The sequence below is a fragment of the Mixophyes fleayi genome, chromosome 6 (genome assembly GCF_038048845.1).
Source record: "Mixophyes fleayi isolate aMixFle1 chromosome 6, aMixFle1.hap1, whole genome shotgun sequence".
NCBI lineage: Eukaryota > Metazoa > Chordata > Amphibia > Anura > Limnodynastidae > Mixophyes > Mixophyes fleayi.
The window spans coordinates 62,762,388-62,779,448 of record NC_134407.1 but is presented as its reverse complement, the minus strand read 5'-3'; the positions used below and the strand labels follow the sequence as shown (position 1 = coordinate 62,779,448).

Genomic DNA, 17,061 nt, shown 5'->3' with positions numbered 1-17,061 from the left:
CATACTGTTCTAGATATGTCACATGTGACTGTCAGGTTGAAAATGAATATAAAGAGTAGAAGATTGTATTCTTACCTGAGGCATTTCAGCATCCCTCATTTTTTTCACTGCTTCCCGAGTCGCGTTGGAGGTGGTGTAGCCCCAGCGACACAGGTGGAATCCAAGGCCCCAGTAGGGTGGCATAAAGGGTAACCCTGTGATAAAAAGTAAATTGATTGATCAAATCAAATGCCAGCCTTTTGTTATTTAATTAAAAGTAAATGCTATACTGATATAAGTGTCCTAATTTTAACATTAATAAAATATATAAATAGGGTATTTAAAATGGGAAGAAAAATAAGGGAACCACTGTTTACAGTTTCTGATTTATAACCAACTTGTTATCATATCATACCGTTGCATGTGGCAATGTGATTTTAACGATATTTTCAATGTAGCATTTAGTAATATTCTTACCAATGACATCCTGATATTGCTTGATGACAGTCTTAGGCTCAGGCCCCAGGAAGACATAAAAGTCAAAGATCCCTCCTGTGGTTCTCCAGGTCAGAGCAGGAGTTGGCTGCAGCATAATATCTGGGAATAAGACAAAAGAAAATTATATTGTGCCATCTTGGCAATTACCAGTTTTTCCTTAGTTTAGTTTCTGCGGGCTGCTATTAATGAATTAGAATTCTACAAAATTTCCACAGTGTTATCTGACTACCATGGCAACCACAGTCACATGTAGTGGCCCACTCACACACACACACACCACATGTAGTGGCCCCCTCACACACACACACACACACACAACATGTAGTGGCCCCACACACACACATACCACATGTAGTGGCCCCCACACACAAACACAACATATAGTGGCCCCCCACACACACACACCATGTAGTGGCCCCCTCACACACAGTATGTACTGACACACAATGTACTGACTGACACACTATACACTGACATACTACCTTCCAGCCCCTGCCTGAACTTACCTTATGCCAGACACGCCGCGCGCTGGATGTATTCTTTACACATGGAACGGCACCTGTCATGTGGTGCGTGTCCCATGTGACCAATAGGAAGCCAGACGACCCCACTAGTGGAAGGGAGGGAGGGGAGTCAGATTCTCAGGATCCACGGCCAATAGGTGAAGGTGGCTGGTCTCGGAGGAGGGGCCAGCCACCAAGTAATAAACACTAAGGGGCGGCCCAAAATAGATTTTTTGGGTCCAGCCCAGCCTGCCCCTGCTTCACCCTTCCCTCCCCTGTGCCCTCACACGACATGCTTTGAGTCTGTGTGTGTGACTGGCAGCAATACTTTTCTGCCCTTCAGAGAGTTTGTAAAGGAGATAATGATTTATAGGAGGATAGCTAACAAAAAGGACTATCAGATAAATGCTTAAGATGTATTCAACTTGTTATTTAAAGAAAGAAAGAAAAAAAGGCTATGTAGGATTTTTTCTTTAACTTGAATATGTTTTTATCACACAGAAAACTTACCCATGGCATTGCTGTTGAGCAGAAACACCCCGTGGGCTGAACCATCTTTTTCCATTCCAAGGTAAAATGGATGGGTACCATATAGGTTTGCATCTTTCTAGAAGTACAATAAGCAGGTAGATACGGTCAGACATAGTCTAAAGTTATCATATACTGTCAGGTTATTATTAGCGTTGCACGGATATCATTTTGTGGCAGAACAGGCTGTTTCACAGAGGTGTGAAGGTCCGACAGTACAATCTTTGAGTTTCACGTTTGCTTCGCCATTCTGCAGAGTGGCTTTCTGTGCTATTTTTGCAAATGATGAATGCTGTGTTGCTGAGTTTTTGCAAAATTTAAAGACAACAACAGAGTAAATTCATTCCACACTGTGGTGCAGTTGGTCAAGGAGTAGGGAATTTCTCATGAAACATTGAACATCAAATTTCACAAATTCTCTCTCTCATATATATTTATTTATATTTAATATTTTGGCCACTGGAGAGTCAATGTCCCCTAGCAATGCAGTGGATGTTCTATATGTGTTCTATGCATTCTATATATGTATTTGAAATAACACATATATAGATTAATTTATGCAAAATATTTATAGAAACATGTGGAAAGTAATCAATGAAATATGTATAATATATTAAAACATATCCATAGACCATTCATAAATCCACATATTATAGGTGTCAAAGCCTTTACCCAATCAGGTAAATGCACAAATATAATTGAATCTGAAAAGTTTAACCTCATAATGTGCCACTAAGCTGGTTCTCAAAGCCAGCAGTCTATCTCATACATAGAACCACACACTGCAATAAATGTTATCTAGCATCTGTGTTAGAAACAGAGCTTCACCTGCTATAGGTCAGGGTTTGGACAAGTTGCGTTGTAGTGGTGCCAGAGACTAGGTGTTCTGAACTGTTGGGTCTCTGGCATGGAGCCCCCAATGTTCTTCTAGCTGAGGGGGGGGGGGGGGGGAGTATAATGTTCTATACAAACATATGTACAGTAATTAAACAGATTTGTTGTATTTACAATCATTAACCATCCTCCTTACCCGTGGTATTAGGTCTCTATTCCAGAATGTGAATCGTGTCCAATTCAAGTCTAAGTTCAAGGAAGTGAGATGCTCCCCCAGACCATACAAATATTTTGAAGGAAGAGATGTGGACATTTGGATGAACTGGTCTGCAAACAGAAATGGAGCCACACTGGTGTTTAACCTACAATATAATAAACAAAAAAATAAATTGTTGCACCTGTTTTGCTTATAAGGAAAGACAAGAAACAATAAACTCTACAGAACCAGAAATGGGTTAACCAGTCTGCTAGGATCCCAGATTTAAAGTTGTAGAAGGTTTGTGGGGCCCTGCTTCAGATGGTCTTTGATTATTGCCATTGATGTGCTTCTTCGAAGATGTCCCAAACCCTGGGACCAGCCTGCTATGATCTGCAATTTGATCCATCTCACCCATCAACTTGTGTCTCTCCTCTCCTCATCACCCCCACACCTCCTACTTCCCCTCTTCTCTCCTGTCCTTTCCAACCCTCCCATTCACTGTCTTCAAGGGGATTAATGTTAGGTGGGAATTGATACAAATGCAATGAGAGATATTAAAAGTTATAAGGGTCTGGTTTGGGAAGCATTTATGTTTTGTGGATCCATGTGGAGGTGCTATTAATGTTAAAAAGCTCTAGTTTATAGTTTGTGGGGCGCACCAAACATTCCAGCTACATCTCTTCAGGAAGGGTTCCCTTGGCAAGATTGCAAAGATTTCAATTTGTAGTAATTAATGAATTTCAGTACAATTATTCTTGGTGGCTTATATGGGTTATAACAAACCCAAATCAGTACTTTACATAGTAACATAGTTGATGAGGTTGAAAAAAGACACCAGTCCATCAAGATTAGCCTATTATGGATCTCCTGCGATCCCTCACTTATATTTGAAATTGATCCAGAGTAAGCAACCGCCAAACTGTTTCAATTGTGAAAATCCCCCCAGACCCAAAATTGCAGTTCTCTTTTTACCCTATATCCACTACTATCCTTCATTTTAATTAACGGTTGCGTCCCTGGATACACTTTTCTGCTAAAAATTTGTCTAACCCTTTCTTAAACCTATATATTGAATCTGCCATCACAACCGTCCCTGGCAGGGAATTCCATATCTTGACTGCCCTTACTGTAAAGAACCCCTTCCTTCGCTGGTTGTGAAATTTCCCCTCCTCTAACCTTAGGGGGTGACCACGTGTCCTGTGTATGGTCCTTGGGGTAAAAAGTTCCCATGAAAGTTCTCTGTAATGACCGTTAATATATTTGTACATAGTAATCATATCTCCTCTTAGACACATCTTTTCTAAAGTAAACATGCTTAAACTGGCTAACCTTTCCTCATAACTTAATGACTCTATACCCTTTATCAATTATGTCGCCCTTCTCTGAACTACCCTTTCTAGTTCCAAATTATCTTTTTTATGAGTGGTGCACAGAACTGTAGTGCATATTCAAGATGAGGTCTTAAAAACGATTTATACAGTTGCAATATTACACTATCTTCCCTTGCATCCATGCCCCTTTTTATGCATGCCAATACTTTATTTGCCCTTGCAGCTGCTGCTTGACATTGAGCACTATTGCTAAGTCTACTGTCTATGCGCACTCCCAAATCCTTTTCCATTACAGATTCTCCTAAATTAATTCAATTTAATTCATAGATTGCATTCTTGTTTTTGATTCCTAAATGCATAACCTTACATTTATCTATGTTAAACCTCATATTCCATTTGACCGCCCAATCCTCCAGTTTATTTAAGTCCCTCTGTAGAGAAGCTACATCTTGCTCTGACTTTATTACCTTACAGAGTTAAGTGTAATCTGCAAAAATAGAAAGTTTACTCTCTAAACCATCACCAAGGTCATTAATAAATATATTAGAAAGGAGTGGCCCCAGCACGGAACCTTGATGTACTCCACTTAAAACTTTTGACCAATTAGAAAATGTTCCATTTATCACAACTCTCTGTTCCCTATTTTCTAACCAGTTTTCGATCCAAGTACAAATGTTGTTTCCTAGACCCAGTTCCCTTATTTTGTAAACTAACCTCTTGTGTGGCACTTTATCAAAGGCCTTTGCAAAATCTAAGTAGACCACATCTACTGTGCTGCCCTGGTCTAAGTTTCCACTTACTTCCTCATAGAAACTAATTAGATTAGTTTGACATGACCTATCCCTCACAAATCCATGCCGATTCCCACTAATAATCTTATTGTGCACCAAGTAATCCTGAATACTATCCCTTAATATACCTTCCAGTAGTTTCCCCACTATTGATGTCAGGCTTACAGGTCTATAATTCCCTGGTTGTGATCTCGTCCCCTTTTTACAAAGACACCACAACGGCACCACATCTGCTATTCGCCATTCCTTTAGTACTGAGCCTCATGAGATTGAATCCATGAAAATTAAGAATAGCGGTCTAGCTATTTTTGAGTTTAGCTCCATAAGAACCCTTGGGTGTATGCCATCTGGACCTGCAGCTTTATTTATCTTAATATTCTTCAGTCACCTTTGGACTTCTTCCTCTGTAAACCAAGTATTAATTAATGGTATGGTTTCATTCCCATTTTTAGTAAATACTGAAAAAACAAAAAGTGTTTAATAACTCTGCTTTTTCCTTAGTATCATTTATCAATTCACCCTTCTCACTTCTTAGAGGTCCTATATTATCTTTTTTATCCTTTTGCCATTTATATACTTGAAAAACTTTTTGAGGTTTGTCTTACTTTCTTTTGCAACTTGCTTTTCATTTTCTAATCTAGACAATTTTTGCATGGTTTATTACATTCCTTGTACCTATGGAAGGACTCCTCAGACTTAACAATTTAAATGCACGCTTTTTCCTTTGCATTTCTTCACTTACCTTTTTTTTTAGCCACATTGGTTTAGACTTACCGGTAATTCTTTTACATTTATTTCCCATAGTTAGGAATGAACTTATATGAGTATGTTTCCAACAACATTTTAAAGACAGCCCACTTTTGTTCCGTATTTTTTCCTTCAAAAACTTTGTCCCAGTCTATGCTCTTTATAGACTCCTTTAGCATATTAAAATTTGCCTTGATAAAGTTTAAAATTCTAGTTGATTCCTTATACTGTTGCTTCTGGAAACTAATTTCAAATGAGACCAGATTATGATCACTGTTTCCCAAGTGTTCCCTTACTTGAATATTTGATTACATCTACATTATTTGTTATTACTAGGTCCAGTATAGTCCGGTTCCTAGTTGTTTCCTCTACTAATTGGGACATGTAATGGTCTTTTAGCGTGCTCAGAAACCTATTTCCTCTAGCTGTACCCATCAATGTCTGGATAATTAAAATCCCTCATTATTAAAATTTGACCTAGTTGTGTAGCCTTTTCAATTTGCTGTAGAAGTTGGGCTTCCTCAGTCATACTAATATCTGGTGGTTTAATGTTGTCTTTTTATTCATGTAGATATACACATAAGGGGGCTGATTCATCAAGGAATGTAAATAGTCATTTAGTGCGTACAGTCTGCAAGATTATACTGTGCATGCCCAGAACTGGCTCATACGTCACATAACGCAGTCCCGTTCAACTCATCTTCGAGCACATAAGACATTTACTACAGCCTACGATTTCAGGGAGGGAATAGGGCGGGGAAGGCTCATTTGCCCGTAATGTACAATAAGGGCATGACAATCCCAAGTGCATGCAGCAGCGTTCAATCTAAGCTCAGGTCATCGCAAAAGAATTTTTTGTCAGCCGTATCTCTTGCTCCAGCTACAGGGCTAGTCTAGGTGTCGCTTATTAATGATGACGGCTGTGTTTGCATGCTATAACAGGTGTATGCAATCAGTAGCAACTGTATACATTTATTTCATGTACAGTAGACATTAATAACATCCTAATAAATGTATTTCATGGGGAAATAGTTTTATTTATTTTTTAAACCATTTTTGGAATTTTTGTTTTGCCATTGATGCCTATATTATTACCAGGTGACATGAATGCACAGAAAAAAAATATTATTTTGAGAATTTATATTTAACGTAGATATTGGATGTATCCTGCAGTGTCCTATTTAGTAGAGAAGAGCAGACCTACACCCGTATTCATCAGCGCAGGTATGTTCAGACCTGCACCTTGTTGAATTTGGGGGTGCGCAGACCCATATTATGTGCATTCTGAAACAAACGCACATTGTGCTCAGTTTGCGTGCCTTGATGAATCAGGCCCAAGGACTCTACATTGTCATATTTTCACAGATAACCTCCAGTAGGGCAGGTCCAAAACATATTTTTACACATGCTCATAGACAGCAGGGTGGCTTAGTGGTTAGCACTTCTGCCTCACAGCGCTGGGGTCATGAGTTAAATTCCCGACCATGGCCTTATCTGTGTGGAGTTTGTATGCCCGTGTTTGCGTGGGTTTCCTCCGGGTGCTCCGGTTTCCTTCCACACTCCAAAAACATACTAGTAAGTTAGTTGGCTGCTATCAAAAATTGACCCTAGTCTCTGTCTGTGTGTGTGTATGTTAGGGAATTTAGGCTGTAAGCTCCAATTAGGCAGGAACTGATGTTAATGAGTTGTACAGCGCTGCGGAATCAGTGGCGCTATATAAATAAATGGTGATAATGATGATGATGATGATACTCATATTTCAGAAAATTGGGTAGGACACTGGCAGGTGAAGTGTAACATAGATAAATGTAAGGTTGTGCGTCTATAGTGGTAACACTTATCGTACTTACAAATTAAATAGAATAAAATTGGGGGATTATGAGAGGACAAATGTTTCAGGAATACTAGTTGACAGTAGAGATGGGCGGGTCCGGTTCTCCGAGAACCGAACCCACCCGAACTTTGGGTATCCGAGTACCGAGCTGAGCAGCTCGGTACTCTCCTGCCCATTCCGAATCCAAATCGAGGCCGAACGTCATTGTGACGTCGTCGGATCTCGGGGCTCGGTTCTCGCGATACTTCAACTTTATAAATACACGCCTCCACAGCAATCCATCGCCATTTGACAGAGGGAGAGAGCAGGGTGTAGTCATAGGCTAATTAGAGCAGGGACAGAGAATACAATATTGTTCTTGCAATTGCTCTAACCAAAATCGCTAGTGCAGAGAGGAGGATAGAGGTTTATTATTTTTTCTTCATATTTGGCACTCCCCAGTGCTTTTGGGGTGTCCTCCCTAATTGTGCATTAATATTTCTGGCTGTCAAAAGTCATATCTGTCAGCAGTATCTACTAAATAATTTTTAGCACTCCTAAGTGCTTTTGGGGTGTCCTCCCTAATTGTGCATTAATATTTCTGGCTGTCAAAAGTCATATCTGTCAGCAGTATCTACTAAATAATTTTTAGCACTCCTCAGTGGTTTGCGCTCAGAATGGATTAAAAGCAGTCCACATATGATCTGAATGAGCAACCAGGTTCTGTCACCAGGCCTGATGTTAGTGTTCCCAGTACGTCATCTGGCCAAGGCGATGTCAAACAAAAGAGTGTTTTCAAATTAGTGCAAAAAACAAAAACCAAAAAAAAATTTACTGTATTGAAGCGAAAAAGAAGTGTAACTGAGCAAAAGTTAAGTGACGATAAAAAAAAAATTGCAAGCATGCCATTCTACACACGCAGTGGCAAAGAGAGAATGAGGCCTTCACCTTTGGCTATTAGTGGCAGATCCCAAAAAGTTACCCAGCCTACAATTGGTGCACAACTACTGTTACGCGTCAAAGCCGAGCTGCAAGATAACAGTGAGGCATTACAGGAGAATATTTGCTCTGATTCACAAATGACAACAATCCCTGTGGCGAGTCCATCCAACAGTGGGATGTCTAATCGTGAGCATTCTGCTGATGTGTGCCTTAATAGCCCGAGTGTAGCCGGTGATACCCAAATTGAGGATGCCACTTTGGAATTAGAAGAGGATGAGGGGGAGATTTGTGTAGGCGACGAGGGCGCTAATGATGATGTTGATGATTATGATGCAGACAGATACCAAATTGCCTTTCTCAATTTCTATTTATATTCTAGATTATATAACGGCTGAATAGTTTTCTATTTTACTCCTAGTGGAGAGGATCTGATGCAGACAGATACCAAACTGCCGTTGTCCATTTCAATTTATATTGTACAGTATATAACGGCTGAATTTATTAGTATTTTATACAAGTGGAGGGGGGCCTAGAGAGACAGAAACCAAACTGGCTTTCTCCATGTCAATTAATATTGTACAGTCTATAACGGCTGGATTTTTTGGTATTTTATACAAGTGGAGGGGGGCCTAGAGAGACAGAAACCAAACTGGCTTTCTCCATGTCAATTAATATTGTACAGTCTATAATGGCTGAATTTTTTGTTTTTTTAAAAAAGTGGAGGGGGGCCTATAGAGACAGAAAGCAAACTGTCTTTTTCCATATTTAACTAGGGTAGTGTAGGGTGTAATATACATCCAAAGACGATGGCTGCATTGCCAATATGCATAGATGGAGAGGAAGACAATCTGTTTTGTGTGTACAATAAATGAAGGCCTACCAACGAAGAATTAAACAGTTTTTTTGGATGATTTATTACCTCAACAATTAGATTACTTATCTCTAAAACAGTTGGAGCACTAAATTGGGTTATTTTAGGCACAAAAACATGTATTTTCCAACAAAATAGCAAAACAAAACCAAACAAAACCAAAACCAAAACCAAAACACGCAATGGCGGTTTTGCAAAACCAAAACCAAAACCAAAACACGACGGTAATCCAGATCCAAAACCGAATCCAAAACCAAAACACAGGGGTCAGTGACCATCTCTAGTTGACAGTAATATGAATAGCAGCACTCAGTGTCAGGCAGCTATTGTGAAGGCTAATAAAATATTGGAATGCATTAAAAAAAAAAAAAAAAAAAAGACAGTTACATGGGAGTCAAACATTATTTTACTGCAGTAAAATTTGGGCACCTGTCTGAAAGAAGGACATAGGAGAACCTGAGAGGGTTCAGAGACAGGCAACTTGATTAATTAAGGGAATGGACACAATATATTATAACGATTAGACAAATTGGACTTTACATTGTTTAAATTAGAAATAAAAAGTGCCACAGAGGAGACCTAAGCATCATGTATAAATTTAGTGTGCAAAACAACAATATGTCTAGCTCTTCATACCTAGACTTGTGCAGCTGACAAGATGACAACCACTTCTACTGTGCGAAAGACTGTTCCACTATAAGCACAGAAAGGGGGTTCTTTACTGTGAGGTCAGTCAGTCTATTGAACGCTCTACTAAGGGAAGTCCAATTCATGAACTGGATTTAAAATGTTTGAATGTCTTTATTTTTCTCCAGCTACAATAATTATAATACATTATTGGGGTGAATTAATCAGACTCAATTTATTGGGACATATAACTGAATATGAATAAACAGGTGCCTCATCAGTTACTATCTTGCCTTTCCCGGACATAACACTGCTGGGATGTATACAAATATATTGAATGTCTTTTGTGTAAAATGTAATTTGATGATTTGTTTTGTTTTTATAGATCACTATGTAACGTGGGAGATTTAGAAAATGTCGCCTTGAGTATCAATGTTGGTTATATTTTATGCAAGCTTAATGTAGAATGTACAATATTTTTTTCCTGTGAGGAACGGTTGTCATGTTTTGAAATCATAATATTGCTACACACAAAAAGGTAAGCGATTGTGAATTTCAATACAGCCAGCTAAACAACAACTACTCACAAGACTTGGCCATTACTCTTTCTGCTGATGATTAAGCCAAAGGGCTCAGCAGTCATTTTGACATCATACTGCACACGAGCTGGTTTCCCTTCAACACATGGCGTTTCTATAGGAACTTCATAGCGTTTTTGAGCCGGATCTTTTATCTACAGTAAGAAATAAACCAAAAAGAGAGATGTAATTCTATAATGTACTGTAACAATACAAATATTGTTTTGATATGTCAGTAAATATATATCTTAAGCTTGAAATGATATTACTCAAAATAGAGCACCCAATAGGATCATAGTGAGGTTGGTTATAAGAAGTCCAAGAACTGTACATCAGGCCTGGACACCCTGAGACTTTCTAGGTGAGAAACTACAAGTCCCAGCATACCCTGCCAGCTGGCCCGCTGTACACTATAGCATATAGTAAAATTATTCTTAAAGTAGTTATGACAATGTGAATATAGTCTGTTGAATTTATTACAATAAAAATTATCCCACAAAACCAAAGTGTGTAGGATTAAAATTCTGGATAGAGATCAACAAATTACTACTCGGTTACCCTAGTAGCCAGTCTTGTAGCTAAATGACTAGGTTTATAACATGATCAGGTTAAAGACAAACAGTACACCCATCAGGGTTATAGTAAGGTGGGTTACAAGGAGCTTATGAACTCTCCTCTATACAGGATGCAATAAGAGCACTTTGTACTCTCCAGGCTTCATACTGCAGAAGTTAATGATCCTTATCTTATACTGATCAAGTTAAACATAATCAAAACAATATGGATTGATGGCTCTGCAATACTGGCTGTAATTATGCTATGAAAGGTGGAGCTCTGGAAGTGGCTCTTGCCACTTTTTGGTTAAAAGCGGCAAGTAAAGGGCAATTTGCATGTTTCTATGCAGAATTCTAAGGGCAAAGTTTTAATTCTTCTCATCTTGGTTGATTGGGGCAACTGATTACTATAAACTTGCTACAGTATGAGGATACTCTTACTGCACAAATCAAAATTAATAAATGTTTGTAAAGGTACACTTCACATACAATTACTTCTTTTAATTCATATCTCATATTTAATAATGAAATAATTAGCAAATTATTGTTTACTAACTTGGATGAAAAATTACCATATATTAGACAAGTCTGTACATGTGGGTGTATCATAAAGTTGATTGTTGGTAGCATCTAATTGTGTGCTGAAGATTTCAGCTGATATGGGTCAAGTAAGGATTAAAACATTAGTACACTGAACTCTAGTCTTTTTTCATTACAACAGATTTTGGAAAGCAACAGTGATATGTTGAACAACAGTGAAATACAGGAATCGTCTGACCGTAACCCATTATACGTGATCCACACCCAACCCTAACCCCTTCCACATGACCCACGCCCAGAGCTTGATGGGGCCCTAGGCAAGATAATGGTTGGGATGCCCATTCTTCAGTTTGCAACAAAGAAAATCATTAATCGAGGCCCCTTCATAGGTACGTAGGTAGGAGTCTAGGTTGTATAATGTACATTTGCCCACACCCAACCCTAGTCCATTGAATATGACCCTCACCCAACTGTACCCACATGATCCACACCCAAGCCATGTCTGATCCACAAGACCAACACCTGACCTTAACCCATTCCACATTAACCACACCTGATGTGAATGTCATATTATAAATCACAACATATGAGAGAGATACTACGTTAGAGGCCCAACAACTAGGCTGGGGATTATCCTAGACTCCAGGCCTGTGCATGGCTGTGTCTAATCTAGAAAAGCTATTTTCTATCATTTCATTTGTGAAGCCACCCAACCTAGGAGTTATTCCATGTCTGTATAGCGAGACAAGGAAGCAGTTCTCCAGAGATACTAATAACTAATCATTTTTCCTGTGTCTCAAACAGCAGGAAAAAGGCTCACAATTACTTCAATTATCATCAATTAGGATGAGATGAAGCTAGTAAACATCTAGTAAAAAATAAATACATAATGCAATTTATTTTATTTATCCAATGTGTAAATTAATATTAATGTAAACACAAAACAAGCAAATACCACCATTGTTTGAACATTTGAAGAAAATATCATTTGCAGAACAATTGATTACTAAGTTAGAGCATCTATGTAAATGTTATACAAATGCGCACACTTTTGGACATTTACTTTATACCAAAAACTTACCGTAAAGTGCAGCCTGAATTCTGTCTCATACTTAACATCCAGTTGTAAAGTCATTAAATCTTCTGGCATAAACGTTTTATTGTAGCGTAGGAGAGTTGCGGAGAATCCATTCTCTGTCTCAGTTTGTTTGACCACATTGTAGCTAGGATAGTTTAATGGGAAAAAACATGAGGGCTGCCCAGGCCCCAAGCTACCGGATTCTGGAATATAACAGCACCCACGAGCTTCGCATTCATTTTTATTCAAAACCTTTTCTGGTGCACAGTCAAAACGACTGTTGGGGGCTGCAGTACATATTGAAGGGCCACGATCTTTGCCATTACATAGTGTGCAAAGCATAAAAAGCACACATAGTCCCAATTTCAACTCTCTCCTTCCTTGAGAAACTTTGAACATGTTGAAGAAGATGTAATATACCCTGCAAGTGAAAACATACATTTTAAGCAATTTTCTTTTCATTTTTGGAGTTAAAAAAATAATCCTAGTTTTTTAAGAGTTTCAAAATTAACAATATTAACACTATAGAAAGATTTAAAGACAAAAAGTTAATAGTCATACTTATTCATCTAGGTCTATCTATCTATCTATCCAGTGTTCGAAATTGAAATTTAGCCGACCTGACCCACAGAAGCTCTATGGATTTTGATAGTGGGAAATTAATTTTAGATGCTTTTTAACGCTATATAGTATAAAATAATTAACCATGTCAAGTGATGCAAGGCTATCTGCTTGGTGCCCCAAACCTTTACGTTTCCCCTGTTTCATGCCACCAACTGTTAAGAAACAAAAAAAAACAAAAACACAAAAATTACAAAAGGGGGACCATAGACCAAACTAGAGGTAGGCAGCCTGTGGATTTCTGCTCAAGTCTCCAACTGTGGTGGAACTGCATGCCCTATCATGCCAGACAGGGCATGGTGAGACTTGTAGTTCTACAACAGTCAAAGGAATATAAGTTCCCCATGCTTTTATTGCTTCACTATATTAATCTCTTCCCCCCATTAAGTGTTAATGAAAAAATGTCCCATGATTGACTCCAAGATTATTTCAGTCATCTGTACTCCGAGTACTCATAAAAATAAAACCAGAGTCTTAGTAGAATGATTAAAACTACATATAATGTAAAGCAATTTATTCTCCCATGTACACCTTTAACAGAGGCGATATGCATATGGCTGTACTTAACCTGATATTGCCAATTTAAATTCAGATTAATAAAAATTGCGATAACAGTAAACTGTAGTTGCGGACAGCTCTTCATTCAAAATCACTTGCTGTCGGCATACTGCTCCATTGGTGATCTGCACAGTCGGCTTAAAGGTAAGTCTATTAATATTTACATCGCTTTCTAACACTTTTGTTTTTTATTTGTAGGTCAAGTGGGTGGTAATCATATTAACGATTACCACCATATCATAGTCTGTTTAATAGTCTTGCATTGTCTTGCTCAAGTCTGTATATCAATTGAATTACATTTCTGTTTTTAATAAGTTGGCCAATATTACCTCTGTTCCATGACAAGAAGACAATAACACACGAGAAGATTGATTAGCCTGAACCTAAGTCAGAATAGAGCCAAGATGCTGCACGCTCTAAGCCGACAAGGAGTGTTAGGTCCAGCTGCAGAAAGTATTTTCACCTATGACATACTGTAATTAATCTCCAACATGAGAACTGCTTTAAAAGAAGCATAGCTGAAACTTAAAATTTTAGCACCTGGGGCAAGAAGGAAAACTGCAGCCCCTTTGCCCCCAATTTTAACCAAATGAAACTAAAATATTGAAAATCCTGCGCCCCCCTTCAGCTTTGCATCATGAACGGTTGCCAAGCTCACACAGTCCTATTTACGGCCCACGAATAAAAGGACAAACTGCAGGAAATATCGCCTAATTTCAAAGTATTTTTGGAAAAAATAGCGCTGCCTTGAAGTGAATAGTGTAGTGTGCTGCCCGTGCTTTGTGGATCTTCCAAATCCACTTGCCAGTTGCAAATTTCAGTAATAAATTTAAGAATCTAGGCACCCGCCCTTCAGGTCCATAACGTATTAATTAATATGTAATAGTGTAGTACTGTGTATGCTGAATTGTATAATGATACAGATGTGTATTTATAAACAAACAAGCAAAAAAATAAAGCCTTACTATAAAGCAAATAAAACAATATGCATATGCACACGATAGAATTTATAAACACTGTGCAATGTTCTACAATCAAACTCTCAATCCATAGAATGGAGGTCTTATAACCACACAGTACTTAATCTGCATGTTAGAATGTGTAGCAAAAAAAAACATTTATTTTTTTATTGCAGTACTGTGTCAGCCAGAAAAATCTATGTGATGTTGAATACTTTTGTGTAAAAAAAGTATTATAGAAGTGATACCTTTATTGGCTAACCAAAAGAAATACTTGATGTAACATCTCTTAAATCTTGTGCTCTTTCCTCAGTAATTCAATTGTAAACCTGATGAAGGGGCCTCTGTGCTCTGACAACTAGCCAATCTGCATGTTAGAAACAGTCAATAGATGTTACCAAATTCCTTCAGGAATTCTCCATATCCTCTATATTGTACAGTAAAGAAGGTAGTTTAAAAAGTCACTTACTGCACACAGAAGTCAGACCAGAACTGTACTTTCAGTACTTTTTATCTTCCAAAGAACTAATAGTTGCAGATTTCATTGATGATTGTGGTGACTGATGTAATTCTTCTTAATATGTGTTAGGAACAGCAGGTAATTTATGTGTTTATTTTGGCTGCTGCAGTGTTTTTGTCAGCCTGGGTGTGATCACTTAAACTCCTCTTACCTGCAGCTCAATCTGACACCTGCCCTGATTGGCTACTACTCTCAGTTTCACTGAACCTTTGTTGGTTATAGTGCTCATGCGCTTGCTTCTCTGTACTCCTGTTTGATACTCGGTTTTGACCTCTGCCTGTGACCTGACAACCCCTGATTGCTACCTGCATAGACCCTTTTGCTTGCGACCCAGATTACGTTTACCACTCCCTGGACTGACCCTTTGCTTATTGTTACACTCTGCCTTCCGTCCTTGAGACAATCTCCCAACCGCAGGATCGTTGTGCCCGCTATCTGCTCCATCCGACTCACCTGTGTCAGCTGTGTTTCTCCTTCCAGAAATCTAGCTCGATCTTGCTTCGCAACTTTCCCTTGCACTGTGTTGCTCTCCAGCTCCATCTCCACACAGGCCACTACTGATACTACACCCATGCTCTACTCTACACTGCCAAGCAGTTATAATGGTGGAGATTGGTACTACATCCTATTGTAACTCAGTATATCTGCCTTATCTGGTGCAGGTGCATCCTGCATCATTGTTGCCATAGATACAGTATCTCTGCTCAGTGTCCCACTGTCAAGTCCTCTGTGGTGCCCACCTACCTAAGTTAAGTTATGCTACTCGAAATTTAGTCCTGGTGACAACCAAGTACAACTGGCGAACATATCTGGTTCCATGGGAAAGGGGGTTGCTAAAGGTGAAGCTCTTGTCAACAACAGGTTCTGATAACTTAACTCGTAGGGTGAATTGTCACAATATGCAGCAGGCAGCTGAAGGTGTTTTCGCTTTTTCTGTGACTGTATCATATAGCTGTCACAGATATAAATGGGACAGCTCGCTGTTTGCTCTGTGCAGATACTTGATGTCCAATAGGTAGCTGATGATATTGCCACTTGATCGGTGGCGAATTGTTGCATGGCTGTTGAGAGTGTAGGAAGGAGCATCTGATATTTGCTCCGTGCAGGAACTTGCTATGCAGTGATTGGCGAATAGTACTGCCGCTCGTTCAGTGGCTTTGTCTCGCACGGCTATTGAAGACATAAAAAGGTCCACAATTTGTTCCGTACAGGGGCTTAGAATGCAGTAAAGAGCAGGTAATATTACTGTTCGTACGGTGGCTTATAATTCCACCAAGTAAGGAACGAGTAGTCCACTACTCCCTCTGTACATTATTTAACATATGTCACATGTGCTTAAATGCACGGGTTACTCAGTAATGATAAATAATAAATCCAGTCTTTTATTTCAGATTTAGAAGTTGTCTGTGTTAGATTTCCAGCGAATCAGTGTCTGTCTTGTTTCTGGTTTATACGAATATAACATCTGCCACTGAGTGGAGATTCAAAATAAATACAGAAGTCTGCACCAGCTGGGACTACATATCCCAGAGTGAGTATGTCAGTTCCAGTGGACAGAGAAGCAATAACAATTTTACTGGATATATTATTTTAACACCTGCATCAGTATAAATATGTATTCAGAGACTAAATTATAGATCAATTTATAATATCATCTGCATCGTTAGTAGGGATGCTCAGGATCGGTTTTTTGAAAACCGAACCCCCCCGAACTTCACCAATCTGAGTGCTTGGTACTTTCCCGCGTCCACGGAACTGAAATCAAGGCAAAACATCATTGGTGCGTTGTCGGATCTTGTGAGTTTTGGATTCCATAAGTACCTTCCTCCAGGGAGATTCGGCGCCATTTCTCAGACAGACACAGGAGGTGTAGCAGCATTCTTGCCAGTCTCCAGTGCCATTGCTCATGCAGAAACAGAATGGATAGCAGTGTTCTTGTCAGTCTCCAGTGACATAGCTGTGTGCAATTGCTCATACAGAAACAGGAGGG

At 39.0% G+C, this 17,061-nt stretch overlaps 2 protein-coding genes across 2 annotated transcripts in view; both read right to left on the bottom strand.

The window, feature by feature from the left end:
- Positions 1-15,163, bottom strand: part of LOC142161263 (lysosomal alpha-glucosidase-like) — a 44,329-nt gene extending 29,166 nt beyond the window's left edge. The window contains exons 1-7 of the mRNA XM_075216735.1: positions 15,021-15,163; positions 12,417-12,834; positions 10,251-10,396; positions 2,539-2,704; positions 1,491-1,587; positions 457-576; positions 76-194 (exon numbers count right to left, since the gene is read on the bottom strand). Coding sequence (XP_075072836.1) covers positions 76-194; positions 457-576; positions 1,491-1,587; positions 2,539-2,704; positions 10,251-10,396; positions 12,417-12,812 — 1,044 coding nt within the window. The 5' untranslated portion in view covers positions 12,813-12,834; positions 15,021-15,163. The remainder of the gene's footprint in view (positions 1-75; positions 195-456; positions 577-1,490; positions 1,588-2,538; positions 2,705-10,250; positions 10,397-12,416; positions 12,835-15,020) is intronic.
- The window catches only part of EBI3 (Epstein-Barr virus induced 3), a 305,430-nt gene that overhangs the window by 178,851 nt on the left and 109,518 nt on the right, over positions 1-17,061 (bottom strand). The gene's annotated exons all lie outside the window — the stretch shown is intronic.